This window comes from Strix uralensis, chromosome 18 (genome assembly GCF_047716275.1).
Source record: "Strix uralensis isolate ZFMK-TIS-50842 chromosome 18, bStrUra1, whole genome shotgun sequence".
Classification (NCBI taxonomy): Eukaryota; Metazoa; Chordata; class Aves; order Strigiformes; family Strigidae; genus Strix; species Strix uralensis.
Window position 1 is genome coordinate 494,362 of NC_133989.1, and position 15,826 is coordinate 510,187.

Here is a 15,826-nt window from a genome sequence, read left to right on the forward strand (position 1 = left end):
GGGCCGCGCTCTGCCCCCGCCCTGCGCGGAACCGCGGCCGCTAATTACAGCTAATTACAGCCCCGGGGCTGCGGCCGCCCCACCCTGCCACGGCCCCGGGCAGCCCACGGTCACGGACACGGACACGGCCCCGGCCCCGCCGCTGGGCCCCGCGGCTCGGGGGGGGTGTCAGCCCACAGTGGGGGCTCCAGGCTGCAGCGGGGGGGAGCCCGGCCACATGCCACGGCCACCCCTCACCGCCGGGGACACAGGGGGAGCCAGGGCCGGGGGGGGTCCCGGAGGGCAGGAGGGGCCCGGGGGGCTGCGCGTGGCGTGGGGCCGGTATTGGGGGATGTTGGGACTCAGGGACGTCCTTCCCGGGGGGACCCAGTGTCCCTCGGGGCCCCCAGAGCCCCCAGCAGAAGGGGGAGCTGGCTGTGGCCCCCCCGCCCAGCCACCCCTTCCCCACCGACGCTGGCACCCCCCAGCCCGGGGGAGGGCGATGCCCCCGGCCCGGCGCTTTGGGGGTTCGCTGTGCCGGGGCCCGGCCGGCTGACAGAGCTCGGAGGCCACGTCCGAAGGATTGTCTTTATTAAAAACGGGCGGGTGGAGGTTGGTGGAGGGGGCAGCAGGCGGGAGCGAGGCAGCGCCCCGTGCCCTGGCCCAGTCCCTGGGGACCAGCTCCCAGCGGAGCCCGGCCCGGCCCGGCTGGCTCAGGAAAAAGACAAAGTCGTTAGAAATCGGTGTGTGGTTTGCACCAGGCAAACGCCTCTGCGCGGCGGAGCCGGCGCGGGCCGGGGGGGGCACGGTGCTGGCTGCGGCGAGAGGCCTGCTCCCCAGCCGGGGCTCCCCGGGCCGGCAGCTCCCGAGGGGCGACCCCGGGACTCCCGGCCCCCTCCTGCCAAGGAGACGGCCAAGCCCCCACCTCGGCGGGGGCAGCCCCCGGCCCCCCAGGGGGAGCCAGGCTGCGAGTCGGGAGCCTGGCGGTTGGGAGCGATGGGCAGGGAGCAGCGTGCCAGCCACGGCCAGGCGGGTGCTCAGTGCTGGGGGCACTGCAGGATGTCGTACTTGACGTAGCCCACCCGGTCCACCTGGTACCGCGGCGTCATCCTCCAGTAGAAGCTGCCCCGGCAGAAGTGGTACTTGTCTGGGCGAGGAGCGGGGCGGAGGGTCAGCGGGAGGGCGGCCGTGTGCGGGGGTCTGGCCCCGGCAGACGGCTCTGGCCAGGGCCCCCCCCAGTCCCGCCACAGGGACCTGCCGGGGCTGACGGTGTGTCCTGCCCTGAGGTGTGGCCCCCACCCTGCGCCGGGCAGCCCGGGGGTGACGGCTCAGCCCCTGCCCGCCGCCTCCCCACTCACCTTGGTAGAGGAAGACGTTGCGCGCGTCGAGGGGGACGCCAGTGAAGATGTCGTCGGTAGCACGGGGGTAGCCCTTGTCCACCCTCTGCACCTTCACGTCCAGCCTGGGAGAGCAGAGCCGTGCTCAGCAACGCTGGGAGTCCTCGTCCCGGTCCCTCGCCCCCCCGCAGCCACCTGGACCCCCTCACCTCCAGTAGCTCTCCCCACTGAAGAGCAGCACCTTGCCGCGGCCCCGCTGCAGGGCCCCCGCGATGCGGCCGGCTTCCTTGCCGATGCCCAGCTTCTCGATCCCCCGTGGGCCCAGCACGCTCTTGCCAGAAAACACCCAGAACTGCCGACCTGCAGGCGAGGAAGCACGGGCGTCAGCCGGCCCCAAGGGTGCCAGGGCGGCACCGGGCTCCTCGCCACGCTGGTGGCACTGGGGTCCGAGGGCAGCGGGGGCAGACCTCACCCGCAAAGAAGAAGATCCTCTTGGTGAGCACGTCCTGGAAAGCGGCGTCGATGACAGCCGGGAGACCGGGCCAGGTGTCTGCGATGGAGAAGGCACCCTGGATGCCCGACTTCCAGAAGGACGAGTGGGTCCAGTATTTCCTGGTGGGGAAGGTCTGCTGTCTTGATAACCCTGGCCTGGCACAGCCCTCTGTCCCCACGCCCCCGGCACAGTCCCGTGTCCCCCCACACCCCCTCATCACCACGGCTTTCGCCAGGGCAGGAGGTGCTGGGCGCTGCCACTCACCCGTCCTTGAAGAAATGCAGCTCCCCGTTGATCTCCGTGATGGCATCAAAGTTCTTCTCCATGCAGGCGTCCCGGCTGGGGTCCACAGGAACAGGCTCGGCTGTGGGCTCCGGCGTCTCCTCCTCCTCCTCGGTGGTGGAGGTGCTGCCGGCCTCTGTGGGAATGGGCTGGGGCTCTTCGGTGGGCACGGGCGCAGGGGCGGTGGGCTCGGGTCCAGAGCCACGACCTGAACACAGACAGGGGAGGGCGTGAGGCTGGGAGCCAGCCCAGTGCCACGGGACCCCCGGCACGCCTGGCTGCGGTGCAGCCGCTCACCGTAGAGGTACTGGATGCCCTGGACATCATCTGGGTCCAGCTGGAAGTCCTGGACGTAGCTGTACATGGGGTACATCAGGGCCTCACGCACGCTGGAGTGGTCCAGCCCCAGTGAGTGCCCGAACTCGTGGGCAGCCACCAGGAAGATGCTGTAACCTGGGGGAAAGCACCGGCCTCAGCGCCCAGCGGGACAGGACATGCCGGCTGGGGACCGTGGCCCCCACAGGCAGCGTGCCAGCACGGCAGCACAGCGTGGGGCTGGGGGGGTGTGGGCGGGTGGCTGGTACCTCTGTCCGGGCAGAAGCCCCACTTCTTGTCGGTGTCGTAGTTGCTGGTGGTGGCACACCAGAGCTTGCCATCCTGCCGGCCCTGGCTGGTGCAGGCGCTGTAGGACTGTCCCAGGAAGGTGAAGGGGAAGACGCAGGGGTCTCCCTGGGAGTTACCGCCGATCACCGCCGTGTCTGCAGCATCAGCGTCAGTGGGGCTGGGCCCCAGTGCAGCCCCCAGACCCCGCGGGTGCCCACCACGTGCACCACGGCAGGGGACCAGCCACCCCGCATGCCCCCTCCCCACACACCCCCTCCCCACATGCCCCCACCCCGCCTGCACCTCGGTTGGGGCAGAAGCCGTATTTCTTGTCCTGGTCGAAGCTGGCGGTGGTGGCACACCAGCGGTAGCCGTCAGAGCGCCCGTCCGTGGTGCAGGCGTCGTAAGAGGTGCCCTCGAAGATGAAGGGGAAGACGCAGGGGGACCCGTCACTGTTGCCGCCGTTGGTGTAGAGGACTGCGGGGCGAGGGGGGGTGAGGAAGGCCCTGGGCACCCGCGGGGCTGGGCAGGGGCTGCAGCCGCCGCTACTCACGTTCGCTGGGGCAGAAGCCGTATTTCTTGTCCCGGTCGTAGCTGGCGGTGGTGGCACACCAGGGCAGCCCGTCCGTGCGCCCCTCCGTGATGCACCGGGAGTAGGAGTGGCCCTCGAAGACGAAGGGGAAGTGGCAGTCGGCCCCGTTGGCGTTCCCATGGCGGGTCTTCACCACTGCTCGGGACGGGGGCAGCTCAGCAATGGGGCTGGGTGGGCGCTGTCGGCCCCCCCAGCCCGCCGGGCCCTGCCCTTACCTAAACCGGCTCCCAGCGTCCAGAGCTCATCGTCGTCAAAGTGGGCATCGCCCTGGATGCCCCGGCCCGGGGGAAAGGCGTGGGCCAAGAGCCCATCCTTGCCATCAAAGGGGTACCCATCCCCGTGCTCTGTGGGGACAAGCACCCTCAGAGGAGCCCCCACAGCCCCGGTGCACGCCCAGATGCCAAACAGGTGAGCCCTGTGCACACCCTGCGAGCCCATACGTGCGTGTGTCTGTTGGCACGCACAGAGGGACCCCGGGCATGTGGGGACGTGGCCCGGGGAGACCCGGGGTGATGGTGCTGTGGGCAGGGCCCGTCACCAGCCCCCGGCCTCCCCCCGGGACATCACCTTGGCTGCCAAACATGATCATGATGTCTGCCTCGCCGCTGTATATCTGGGTGAAGGTGAGAGGGGTCACGTCGCTCCACACTTTGAACGCCCGCTTGAAGGCGTCATCAATGACGGCACGGTCCAGGTCGGGGGAGTAGTTCATCACCCTTCCGGGGGGGAGGCGGGGGGTCAGCGGGGTCCCGGCTCGTGCTGCAGGAGCCACCCTGCTCCCAGTGGGCAGTGGGGACGTGCCCCCACCGCAGGAGGGGACAGCAGCACTGGCACGGCCGGGCAGAACAGCTGGCCACCACCCTCAGGCCGGGGCTCAGATGCTCGCCAGGGAGCAGATGCTGCCGCTGTGCCGGCTTGGCCCTGGCTGCACCGAGTCCCAGCTGCGCCAGCAGCACCGAGGCACGGCTGGGCTGAGGCTGCCGCCCCGCCTGGGCCCTCGCGCTGGTCTCTGTCCCCTGGGGACCATCACCCCTGGGGCAGGGACTCACCGGTACGTCAGGTCCATGTGGTCCCACTTGAGGTCCCCCTCGAAGGTGAGGAAGGTCCCCACGTCGGGGACGCCACAGCGGGGGGCTCGCATGGCCTCCAGCGTGCCGGCGTCCAGCTGCCCCGTCTCCTCCAGGCCCAGCTGCTTCTGCATCTTGCGCAGCGCCTTGGCCAGGGACACGTGCTTGCTGCCCGTCTTCTCCTCTGCCTCCGTGGTGTAGCCGAACCGCAGCAGGTAGCTCTGGGGAGGAAGGGCAGCCACGGGGGCTGAGCGAGGCGGGAGGGGGCACAGGCGGTGCCGGGCACCACAGACCCCCAGGGGCTCAGGGAGACGGGCAGCCCCCGAGCTCGGCCTGCAGCCCCACACTGCTGCCCTGGGAGCCCCTCGGGGTCCTGGGTGCCGGGAGGGGGCCGCGGGGCCATGCTCCCCTCACCTCCGCCAGCTCCAGGTCTGATAGGGTGCTGACCAGCTCCCCCGGGAAGGTGACAACCGCCTGCGGCTTGCTCTGGAGAGGGGCCGCGCAGCAGGAGATGGCCAGCAGCCCCATGGCGAGTGGGGCCAGGAGGACGAGAGCCATGGTGTGGTGGTGGCAGGAGGGCTGTGGCTGCGCCGGGTCCCCGCTGCTCTGCTCCGGGTACCGCCAGGCTCCCACTCCTATTTATGGCGCGGGGAGGGCAGTGAGTCACCCTCAGACCCCTCAGCCGTCGACTCACGCTCCCTTCCCACGGTGACGAAACGCACACTCAGGCTCCTCCGTTCCTTGCCTTAACTGTTTCATCACCTTGTTTACTAAACACGGTAATGTCGGTCCCCCGGCCATGCGTGAGGAGAGTGGCCCGGCATGGCCCGGCTGCCCAGGGGCTGCCCCGCGGTGGGGCGGCCGGCGGCGAGGGGCATTGCCCTGCCGTCCCCAAGGCTGTGGTGGTGGCAAGGACAGAGGGTTGTGGGGGCTCAGGACCCTGCTGCCATGTCTCGCACCGGCTGATGCTGAGCTCGGCCAGCCGAGGGCCGATGCTGGCAGAGGCAGAGCTGCGGGGGCCTGGGTGGGCACCAGGGCTTTGTGGGCAGAGCTGCCCTGAGAGCCCCTGCCCAGAGCCCCGGTGCCTGTGGCCGCCTGCCCGTGAGCCAAACACCTCCCCGGGACACAGCATCCGTCTCCATGTCCCCCACTGTGGCTGTGTCACCCCGGCGGGGCAGAGCATTCCTGGCACAGGAGGTCCCATAGGTCAACACCCCACAGGTGTCTCTAAGCCCACTCGCCAGCAGCTGCCCAGCAGAGCCCCGTGGGACCGGGGGCAGCACCTGCCCAGGAGCAGCTCCATGCCTGGGGACGCTCCAGCCAGGCCCGTGGGACATGGGGGTGCCCCATCTTCACCACTGGCTGTTCCACAGGGAGCTGCTGACTCAGGTTCCCACCCGGCACAGCACAAACCTCGCCACGGGACAGTGTTTTCCTGCTTCTCCCAAAGTGCCGACGCTTGTGGGAATGAGAGTGGTGAAGGGGAAAGCAAACAGGGACGAGGAGCGAGAGGAAACCAGACGGCAGAGTGGAGAGAAAGGCGCAGCGTCAGCTGGGGGAGGCAGGAGGGCAGCAGTGCTGGGTGTAAACAGTCCCCCTTCCCCAGCTCCCGCTAACCTGGGGCTGACGGGGTCCCGCTGAGCCCTCAGCTGTCCCCAGGAGAACGATCTTCTCGGGCCACCCCCTTCCTGCTGGTGCCCTGCGCTCCTGGCTCCCCAAAGCCCCAGGCTGTGCCCCTGCAGCCAACACCCCCACCCCCCCCCCCCCCCATGCATCACCCCAGCTCTGGCTGAGCCAAACAAACAGCTCCTGGCCCGGCCAGAGGATGAACAGGTTATGCTGGCGTCCAGCAAGGCCGGGGGATGGCGAGAGGAGTGGGGCCACGCTCCCCCGTGCCCTCGCAGAGGAGCCCCCACACCCGAGGGAGAGCTCATCCCTGGGGGGTGTCACCCACACGGGGCAGACGGGCTCACTGAGGGGGCTCGCCCCGGGCACGGGCTCTGCCCCGGACCCCTCCTCGCCCAGCCGGGGTCCCGCACCCCCACTCCCAGCCCAGCCGCGTGCAGGGGAGCAGCAGGTGTCCGGTGCCAGTGGGATGCAGCACTGGGGCCGCAGCCGGCCGGGCACGGGGAACTCGGGCAGCACGAACCCCGCCGGGAGGAAGCGGCGCTGAGAAATCACAGGGTTGCCTCACTCCCCGCCGCAGCCCTGCAAGAGCAGCCCCGGTTCCCAGGCGGAGGAAGTTGCTCCACAAGCAGCCACCGTCCTGCGCCCCGGCGTGACAAACACATCCAGCCTGCGGTGCTGGTGCGCAGCCCCCCCGGTGGGACGCAGGCCAGGGACCCCGCAGCGAGGTCACCCCCACCTCCCCTCCCCGTGGGGTCCCGGGGGTCACCCCTGTGCATGGCCCAGCTCTTTGCAAGGCAGGAGGATGGGGTCACCGTGCTCCCTGCCTGGCTGGTGGCTGGGGCGAGGCCGGGGCTCTGCCAAGGCACCTCGAGGCCCCCACGGCAGCCGAGGGCTCCTGGGGTGTGCGGGGAGCAGGCACCGCTCCGCATCCTCCGCTCTCCAGGCTGCAGGACCTCAGTCCGCAGCACACGGAGCTGGATGCAAAAGCACCCCTGGGAGCATGCGCCCCTGGGACAGCCCTGGCAAGGGGACGTCTGCCACCGGCTCCGGGGTGCAGCCAGGGGGGCTGGATCCAGCTCTGGCCTCCCTGGCGCTGTGGCAGATCCCTGGGCCTTTCCCATGCTATTCCCAATCCCTCATTTCCACTGTATGCAGGAGCCACACCTCCCACAGCCCGGGCACACCGCCACAGCACTGCCCGCACCGCACCGCACCGCAATTCACCGCACCCCTGAGGGCAGAGCCAAGGCCCGGCAGCGCTGGCAGGGCCAGGGCTCAGAGGAGAGGGGGGGCTCGGGGCAAGTGATGGCAAGAGGAGCTCAGAGCCATGGCCCCACATGCCGCGCAGCATGTCCTGGCAAGCCCATGCTCGCCCAGCCCCTTCCAGCTCTGAGGTGTTGGGCCAACATCCCCGTGCTCGAGCTGGGTGGCCAGAGCCTGGCGGGGGGCTGCTGGCCACAGCTCTGCCCCCCAGCCCAGCCTCTCCCACTGACTCATGGCCTCATTCGCCAGCTTCCTCCTGGCACCGGCCGGGGGATTTTCTGGTGACTCTCTGGAGGTTCCGCAGGGAGCAGGGGCAGGGCTGGCGCACCAGGGAACCCCCGTGTCTGGCAGCACCGGCAGCCTCAGAGTCGGGCAGGGGGCTCAGTGCTGCTGGCATGAACCCTACAGGCAACACCAGCCCCATGTGGGGCAGCCCTGGCCCACGGGCTACGGGCCAGGCCGGGGAGCGGGGGCACCACACGGGTCCCTCGGCACGGGCACATGCAGAGGGATGCTCGGGGGAGCTGCTGGTGCTGGTGGGAGAGGAGGGCAGCGGGGAGCAGGGGAGGGCTCCTGGCTGCCAGGGACCCTGGGAGCACCCGGGCGTTGTGCCCAGCCCACGCTGGCCCCGGGGCACCGTTTACACCCAGAGCCCCCATAAGGATGAACGATATGGAAAAACCGACGTGGACATCCTGCAGCCCAGCCGGCTGCCCGAGCCACGAGGCTGCCTGTCACCACCGCCGGTGCCGAAAGGGGAAGGAACAGCCACCGCAGCCCATTCCCACGGCCACCTTCACACAGGGGGCACCGTGGGGAGACCCCCACAGGAAACCCCTCCAGACCCCGCTGGGGCTGGACGCCTGCCTGGATCCATGCCGGCGGGGAGGCAGCAGCCCTGCCCAGGGCAGAGGCTGACAGGACATGACAGCACCTCTGCGAGACTGCGGGTCTCCAGCTGGGAGGTGCCCGCAGTGAGGTCTGGGGGGACTGGATGGAACCAGGGACCCCCAGAGCCAGGCCTGGACCCTCCCCGGCTCCATGCGCCCAGCACAGGAGAGAAGGGGGAGGGAATGTGGCACTGGCTGGCCAGGGGAGAGGTGCAACCCCCACGGCCATGGGGTGCACCAGGTGTTGGGAGAGCCGAGGAGCAGCGGGGCGAGGGGACACCCAGCTGCCACAGTCGCTGCCTCACACCTGGGCACCCAAAGAGCCGGGCAGGGGCCAGCGGGCACACGAGAGCAAAGGGCAGGCCCAGGCGTGTGGACGGTGTCAAACGCCCTCCTGGCGTGAGGGGCCGGCGGGAGTGTGGCAGAGCACGGCGGCAAGGGGAAGCGGGGTGGGAGGGAGTCAGTGTCTTGTGCGGGTGAGACAGCACCGGGCCGGGGAGAGCACAGCGCTGGCTGCCGCCGGGAAGCAGGGCCCACGCCGAGGGCAGGAAGCGGCTCGGACCTGGCAGCCGCCACAGGAAGCACCAGTGCCACGGCTCTCACGGCAGAGCCAGACTCCCCCGCTGGCAGGCAGGGCACCTGCACGTGCCCCTGGCCAAGCCAGGCAGCCGAGGCCAGCCCTGCTCCCACTCCACGGGCCAGCACTGGCCCGCCATACGGCACGGTGTCCGGGCACGGGGATGCTTGGCGCGGTACCAAAGGCACAGGGAGCAGCTCTGTGTCAGAGGCTTGGAAGCCCCATTGCTCCCGCTCACGGGCTCCAGACAGAAACAACATTCCTGCACACACTTCCCGTAGCTGCTTCCCCGACGCCGGGCTGCGCGTGGGCTGGGAGCGCGTCCTCCAGCTGGGCCCAGGACCCTTCTTGGCAAACGGTGCCGTGTGCCACGGCTCCACAGCGCTCCCAGCACCGCCGGCCCCCGGCCCCACATTCCTTCCCCGACTGCCCAAATCTCCGCAGATGCACCTGCTCAAATCCCTGCCTGTCCTTGCCCGTCCCTCACCTCACCTGGGGAACTCCCCACCCCCTCAACACCAGCTTCTTGCAAACCCTTCGCCCCTGTTTGTCCTGCCCCCCAGCCCCAGCGCCGCTGCTCTCCGCAGCCTCTTGTCTGGGCGAGGGTGACGCAGCGAGTGTCAGCCGGGCGGATCCCCTCCCTGCTGCAGGCGCTGAAACCAGCACTGCAGTCTCATCACTCGGCAGCACTGGTCCCGGCCGCAAACCACACATGACGGATCCCCCCCCGCCGTCACACCGGCTCCAGGCACCCAGGTGGGCGGCACAGTCACCTCCCCGCAGCGGGCTGGAACCCCCCGTCTGTTCAGGTCTCCCAGGGATGCTGGAGCAGGAAGCTCCCACCCAGCGCTTCGCTTTTCCGGGCACCGGAGCCGGCGGCAGGCACTGGAGCAGCCAGGCAGCCTCCCTGAGGGACACGGCCCAGCCGATGCCGGGGGGGACCCAGCGCCCTGCAGACCCCCCCGCAGAGCCCTCGCCACACAGCACAACCCCTGCGCTCACCGGCGCCATGGGATGGAGAGGAAACCACGCTCCCACCTGTTGGGAAGCGCTCAAAGTGGGAAATCCAGGAAGGGTTTGAAGGAACGAGTCAGCCTCTGGCAGAGGCATCCAGAATCACCTTTGAGTGGAGGAAAATCAGCCCAGAATATTCCATCTGCCAAAGAGCAGCGTGAACAGCCCGGCAGCCCCAGGCAGCCCCAGGCAGCCCCAGGCTGTAGGAAACGGGTGTGAGAGCTCCAAATGCCGCAGGGCTCTTGTAGCGTGTTGTGACTTGCTTTGCCATAAACTCACTCCCATCCCTTGAACCTCGTCTTGTCTCAGCTTTTGCCTCTTGGCTTTGACTAACTTTTGTTCTACCAAACTTTCCCCACCCGCCAGGAGTGGGCATGTGGCGCGTTCTGGCTCCCGTGGGCTGCACGGGGCAGCGCCCAGACTGTGCGGTGGCTTTGGGAAGGGGCGTCAGTTGCCCGGGGCCACCCCCTCTGGGGTGACCTGCTGGATCAGGCCCCGCAGGCTGTCTCCTGCACCCCAAAGGGGTAAGGCTGGGAGGGGAGCGGGGCAGGACCGGGCTGGGCGGCCGCTGGCTCCTTAAGGCACAGCTGCGGCACTGGACCGTCACCTGGCACGGCACGGCACAGCACGGGTGGGCAGCACTTTGTTCCCTGGCGGTGAGACGGGCACGGCAGCTGCCTGCTAAAACGGGAAGGGCAGCAATTGTGACAATGACGGCGAACCTGCCTGTCCGGCACGCGAAGGGGACAAGGCAGTGCCAGGAACCTGCCGGCTGTCAGCCACAAAGCGGCTCAGGAGTAAGGAGCGGAGGTTTGTAGAAGGTGAAATATGGGCAGAACTGGTTGTATTTAATCGTAAACTACAAGAAGCAGAAGGAAGAGTGGTAGATGCAACATGCTCGGATTTCAGTAAAACATTTGACAACTGTTCTAACGCTTACTGCCAAATTAATTCAGAGCAGCTCAGTTGTCAACACAGGCATATGGACAAAACCCAGGCAGCCCGGGAACGGCAAACGGCCTGGCCCTCAGCCGGGAGCTGTGGGGCTGCAGGACCCTCGGGGCCTTTTAAAACCTTTGCTGCAGGCGCCGCGGGAGGGGAGGAAGGGAGCCCGGGGCTGCGGGTGCAGGGGCCGGGGTGAGCTGCCGTGCTGCTGGGGGAGGAGAAGGGCCGGAGAGCACCCGGGTGAGAGCCACCAGCCCTTCGGGAGCTGCCGAGCCCCACGGGCACCTCCGGACACCCCGCGGCAAAGAGCAGCCCCAGGGCCCGGCAACCCCCTCCCACGGGGCAGGGCACCGACCAGACCAACACCGTGCTCCGGCCACTGCCCGGTGGGGCTCAGGACCGCTGCTGTGCGAGAGCCACGGGGCCCTTCTGGCCTCCGAGGGGGCCCGGCTGCAGCCCCGGCACAGGCTGGGAGTCCCCCTGTCAGCCCCGGGGTACCGAGCTGCCCCGCTCCATGGGTGCTCGGCGGGACAAAGCCCTGCGCAGAGGATGGGAACAGCCCGGCACAGCACGCATCTGAGGCCTCTGGGGCCCTGCTACACACACAGTTCTCCTGCCCACCTTGTTTATTTTACTTATATTTCAGTAATTTGCTGATTACCCTTTTTTAACTAACCAGCAGTGATGAATCAGCAACACAGGAGAGGGTGGAAGCCGGCGGCCTTGGACCATGGCTCCGAGGTCTCAGGTTCTGGGAAGGAAGCCACAGGATCCCTCCAGAAAGGAAAAAAACCAACCAGCAGCAGCAGCACTTCTGGCAAGCGAGGAGGGGCCGGGCAGGGCTGCAGCCGTGGCCGTTTGCATTCAGCAGCTCCAAACACACCCTGGAAAGGCCGATGATGGTCCCGAAGCCCTGCGGGAAGGGCAGCCACGGCTGCGACCCGGGTGCAAGACAAGTCGCGCAGGACAGGCAGCGTTGGCACGGCTCAGCGCCGCCATTGCGAAGGACAGCGGGCACCGGCGGCCCGGGAGGCGGTGGGACATGAGGAGGGACACGAGGAGGGACACGAGGAGGGACACAAGGAGGGCCCCAGGGTCCCCTCTGGCAGGCAGGAGCACCCAGCAGAGCAGTCACCGGGGTGTCGGCAGGGAGCTGGGCTGCACGCTCTGTCTGGAGCTGGCCCAGCCACGCAGCGCTGCCTCGGCCCAGGGAGAGCCCCTCTGTGCCCACAGCGCAGCTGCCAGCAGCGCTGCCCATCCCGGCTGGGGCCAGCAAGCCACCTCCAGCCCAAGGGACCTTGTGAGGATGTAAGTGTCCTCGCCATGGGCTTTCGTTGGCTCCTCCGAGCCCCCGGGGAGCAGCCGGGAGCGGCTCCTGCCTGTCTTGGGAGCGCCCTGCCCAAGGCCCAGGGTGGCATTACAGCTGAGGCCGCGGCCACAGAAAATGGGGCATTATCCTACGAGGCTCCCACCAGCGCCCCGGGAAGCAGAGATCCCAGCGGGAACAGCCGGTTCCAGCGGGAGGCTGCTCCCCGAAGCACCGGTGGCCCAGCAAGCCCCGGGCAGAGGGGCCGGAGTGGTGCCCGGCGGGAAGCTGTCCCGGCTTGCTGCCACCCTGGCACAGAGCAACCCCCCGGGAGAGCCCCAGACACCTTCTTCAGGAGCCGCTGTTGCTGGGAAGGAGCTGAGTGGTGAAGCAATCTGGTGTGAAGAAAAACCCATTTCCTGCAGCAAGGGCTGTTTTGCTCAACGTTTTACAAAATGTGCTGATGCAACTGCCCTTCCCAGGTGGGATATAAATATGAGCCTGGTTGATGTGGATTAATGCCCTGCAGCTACACAAACATTGCCAGCAATGTTTTCTTTAAAAACAAAAAAGGAAACAAGGGGGAACAAACAGCCCGGACAACAAAATCACTGGCGGTGGATGTCCCGGGGCTCGGGTTGCAGGGAGGCCGGAGGGGCTCTGCCCTGGGCACAAGCCACCACCTATTCTGGGACACTGACCGAAGCCATTAGCTCACAGGGAAGCTATTGTGGGAGCAGGACAAGCCCGAGAGGCGGGTCAGCGTGGCAACCAAACCGCCGCTGGGGCCGGGGCAGACGCGGCGAGAGCAGGACCCCAACCCCGACCCGGGCGGCTCAGTCCGCACGCTCTCACCCTGCCCCGAGCCGAGGCAGCTCCTGCCAAGCGCCGGAGCCAGGGTGGGGAGCGCGGAGCTGGGAGTCCTCCCTCCGCCCGGGGCAGCCCCACAGCACAGCCGATCAACTGGCCCGTTAAAAACCAGCCCCACATCCCACTGGAGTCTTATCGCTTCATTCTCCAGGCACAAGCGTTTGTGTTGTCTTCTCAGTCCGTTCCCAAAAGGCCGTTAACCTGGCGCTCCCCCTGCTAAGGTATGTGGACACGCATCCAACGCGAGCCGCATCCATTTTTGGATTCTCTTAAGCCTCTCGCTGAGATTTCTTTGTGTTTTCTTTGGCCCGCAAACGATCTCAGGCCCGGGAGCCGCAATGTCAGAGCATTATCAGAGAGGAGCTGCGCCTCCAGAGCAGAGCATGGGCGCTGGGCTTTGCCTGGCTTGGAAATTCTCTGCTCACCCCTGCTCGGGGGCACACAGCGTTTTTAAAAATAGCAGGTTACCCATCTCGGTAAAGCTCCCGCCGGTACAATCCCTTGAGAGAGAGGACATGGGGTATCTCTGCAGGGTAACAGGGAAGCTTTAAGAAACTTTCCATCAATAGAGCCATCATCAGGCATCCACACCAGCCGGAGGCTCCCAGAGCTCAGGCTGCTTTGCCCGGAATCATCATCTGTTGGGAAAATCCTTCACTTCTCTTGGACAGCAGCTGCCTGAAGGCAGAGAGGAAACCTGCCAGTCCGACACAAATCCATCCCATTTCCTCCACCTGAGAGGCACCTTTTGCCAGGGGTTCCTCTAACCCACCCCCCCAACAGAAACACGGAGCTTCCCCCGCAGGGAGCACAGGGACACCCCAAGCCCACAGACAGAACCAGCCCCACGGCTGGTCACAGGCAGCACCAGGCTCCTCGGGTGTGAGCCACAGAGCTACGGAGAGGGGACATTGGAGCAGGGACATCAGCCACAGGAGTCCTCCATGAACTCCCTGGCTCCACTTCCCCTACAGCAACTGCAGAGCTCCGCAGCATTGCTTTAAACAGGAGTAATGGGGAAAAAAAAACCAACCCCTTTGGTCTTTCTTGGCTTCTGGCATGAGGGTGATCGCAGCAGCTGGCTGCGTGCGGGGACGCGGCGCCCGAGTGACTGTCAGGCAGTGCTGCGGCAGGAGCACTCGCACAGCCAACCCCGCGATGGGTCTCACTGATGCTGTCTCCCTGTGATAGACGAGGGCATAAACCTTTCAAGGATGTATTTAATTAGCTTGAAAAGCGGCCGGAAGATGCACACGCGCCAGGCTGGCGGTTCAGCGGCAGCTCCTCTGCTGCCTCTGCCGGACATGCGGCGCCTCTGGGAAGTCTCACTCGGGGCAGGAGGCGCCGGACGGACATGAGGGACCTGCAGAGCCCCACAGAGGGACCCCGGGCTGAGGGGGGTGAACCCACCCACTGCCCTCCTCACCCCAGACCAGAAGCACCACCGCAAATAATGCAGAGTCCTGATCCAGCCCACCCTGCTCGTCCAACACCCGTCTGCTCGCATTTCTGGCAGGCTAATTCCGCGCTCGCAGACCGTGCCAGATGAGACACTGTCTGTCCTTCCGCAGCTGGCACCACGTCAGCACCAGCTCTGTACTGGCCGTTCTGGCCAGCGAGACAACGCAACTGCCCGCCCAGAGCTGCTCTGGATGGAGCCGCACTGCGGGCTGGCTCGGTCCTGGTGACCCCAGCACGCAGCCAGGATGTGGAGCCTTGGCCCCCCTTGCTCAGCCAGCGCGTCCCTGCGCCGGGTACTGAGCAGCCAAGTTTGGCCCAAACGTGTCCCAGCCTCAGAAGAGCGCAGGCAAGCACGGCTGCCTTTCTTCCAGAAAAAAAAAACTGGGATAGAGACATTCTCAGTAGCACCACAATATGAGAAAACATCGGTGTGAGCAAGGAGTCACCCAAGCCAGGGGCTCGTTAAAGACGCCAGCATGGAGCAGGGGCCAGCTGGGCCAGAAGAGGCTGAGCCCAGACCCTCCATCCACAGCTGAGCTTGGCTGGGGGAGACAGCAGAGCACCGTGCCACCGCACCCGATGGCACTGCCGGAGAGCAGGGGCAGCGACAGGCTCTCAAGCGCATCCCTGCAGGGCTGCCGCAGTGGCAGAAGGTGCTGGCAAAGTCCCACTGCCCGTGGTGCGCCGGGAGCCCCCGGCCAGCCCGGAGCAGCTCCCAGCTCGTGCGCCCCAAGCACGGAGGTGCTGCCAGCAGCCAGCGTGGCTGACCCAGGCCCGCCAAACCGGGCGCCCATCGCCACCCGTGGCAGCGTGTAAACCAGCCCGGAGGACAGACTGTGGTTAGAGCGAGAACAGAGGAAGATGGCTCCTGTTCAGCTGCAGAACTGCCATCAAAAGAGGCAAGTTTGGCTTCTGTAAGACAAAGCAGACCTATAGCCGGTGGTATTCCTACACCGGACAACGAGGGAGAAAGTGCTGAGCTGTGCCGCCACCGCAGCTGCGCACGGCAAGGCCCCGGGCCCCCGCAGCTCGGCCATGGTCGCTCCGGGGGAGGGCGGCCCCAGCGGGGCCCGCAGAAACGACCACGAGCTGCGCGAGGCTCCGTCCCACCGTGGGCTGCAGAAATGGACCCGGATCGCCGGGGCCGGATGACACCGGCCCAGGTGCGGCCGCCCGGGCGGGGGGACGCGCCGCCGGGACAGGGCCGGGCCGGGCCGGGCACAGGCCACGGTGCTGGTCGGTACCGCTGAGTCCCCGCCCCACCCCAGGCGGGATGGGGCCCCGACCGCGGCTGCAGGGCTCGGCCAGCGCAGCCGGGCCGGGAGCGGAGCCACAGTGGCCCCAGCCCGCCACTTCCGCTTCCACCTTCTCGTCACGTGACGGGCGCAACCCGGCGCGACGCCGACGTTCAGGGCCCGGGCGCCGCTTCGTGACGCCATGACGCACGGCCTATGGACTTTCTTCCTGATCCCTCCGCGCAGAAAGTAGTCCCTGGCGGGGCGCCGAGGCCTCCCCCAG

At 67.5% G+C, this 15,826-nt stretch overlaps 1 protein-coding gene across 1 annotated transcript; it reads right to left on the minus strand.

The window, feature by feature from the left end:
• Positions 1–555: 555 nt before the first annotated feature.
• MMP9 (matrix metallopeptidase 9) lies at positions 556–5,453 on the minus strand. The gene is made up of 13 exons (XM_074888438.1): positions 4,768–5,453; positions 4,336–4,574; positions 3,854–4,002; positions 3,502–3,630; positions 3,248–3,421; positions 2,998–3,171; positions 2,676–2,849; positions 2,389–2,544; positions 2,074–2,299; positions 1,789–1,928; positions 1,526–1,676; positions 1,338–1,441; positions 556–1,126 (listed from the first exon to the last, which is right to left on the minus strand). The coding sequence occupies exons 1-13, from the start codon at positions 4,909–4,911 to the stop codon at positions 1,017–1,019; spliced, it is 2,070 nt and encodes a 689-aa protein (XP_074744539.1). The 5' UTR covers positions 4,912–5,453; the 3' UTR covers positions 556–1,016.
• Between the last annotated feature and the right edge of the window lie 10,373 nt (positions 5,454–15,826).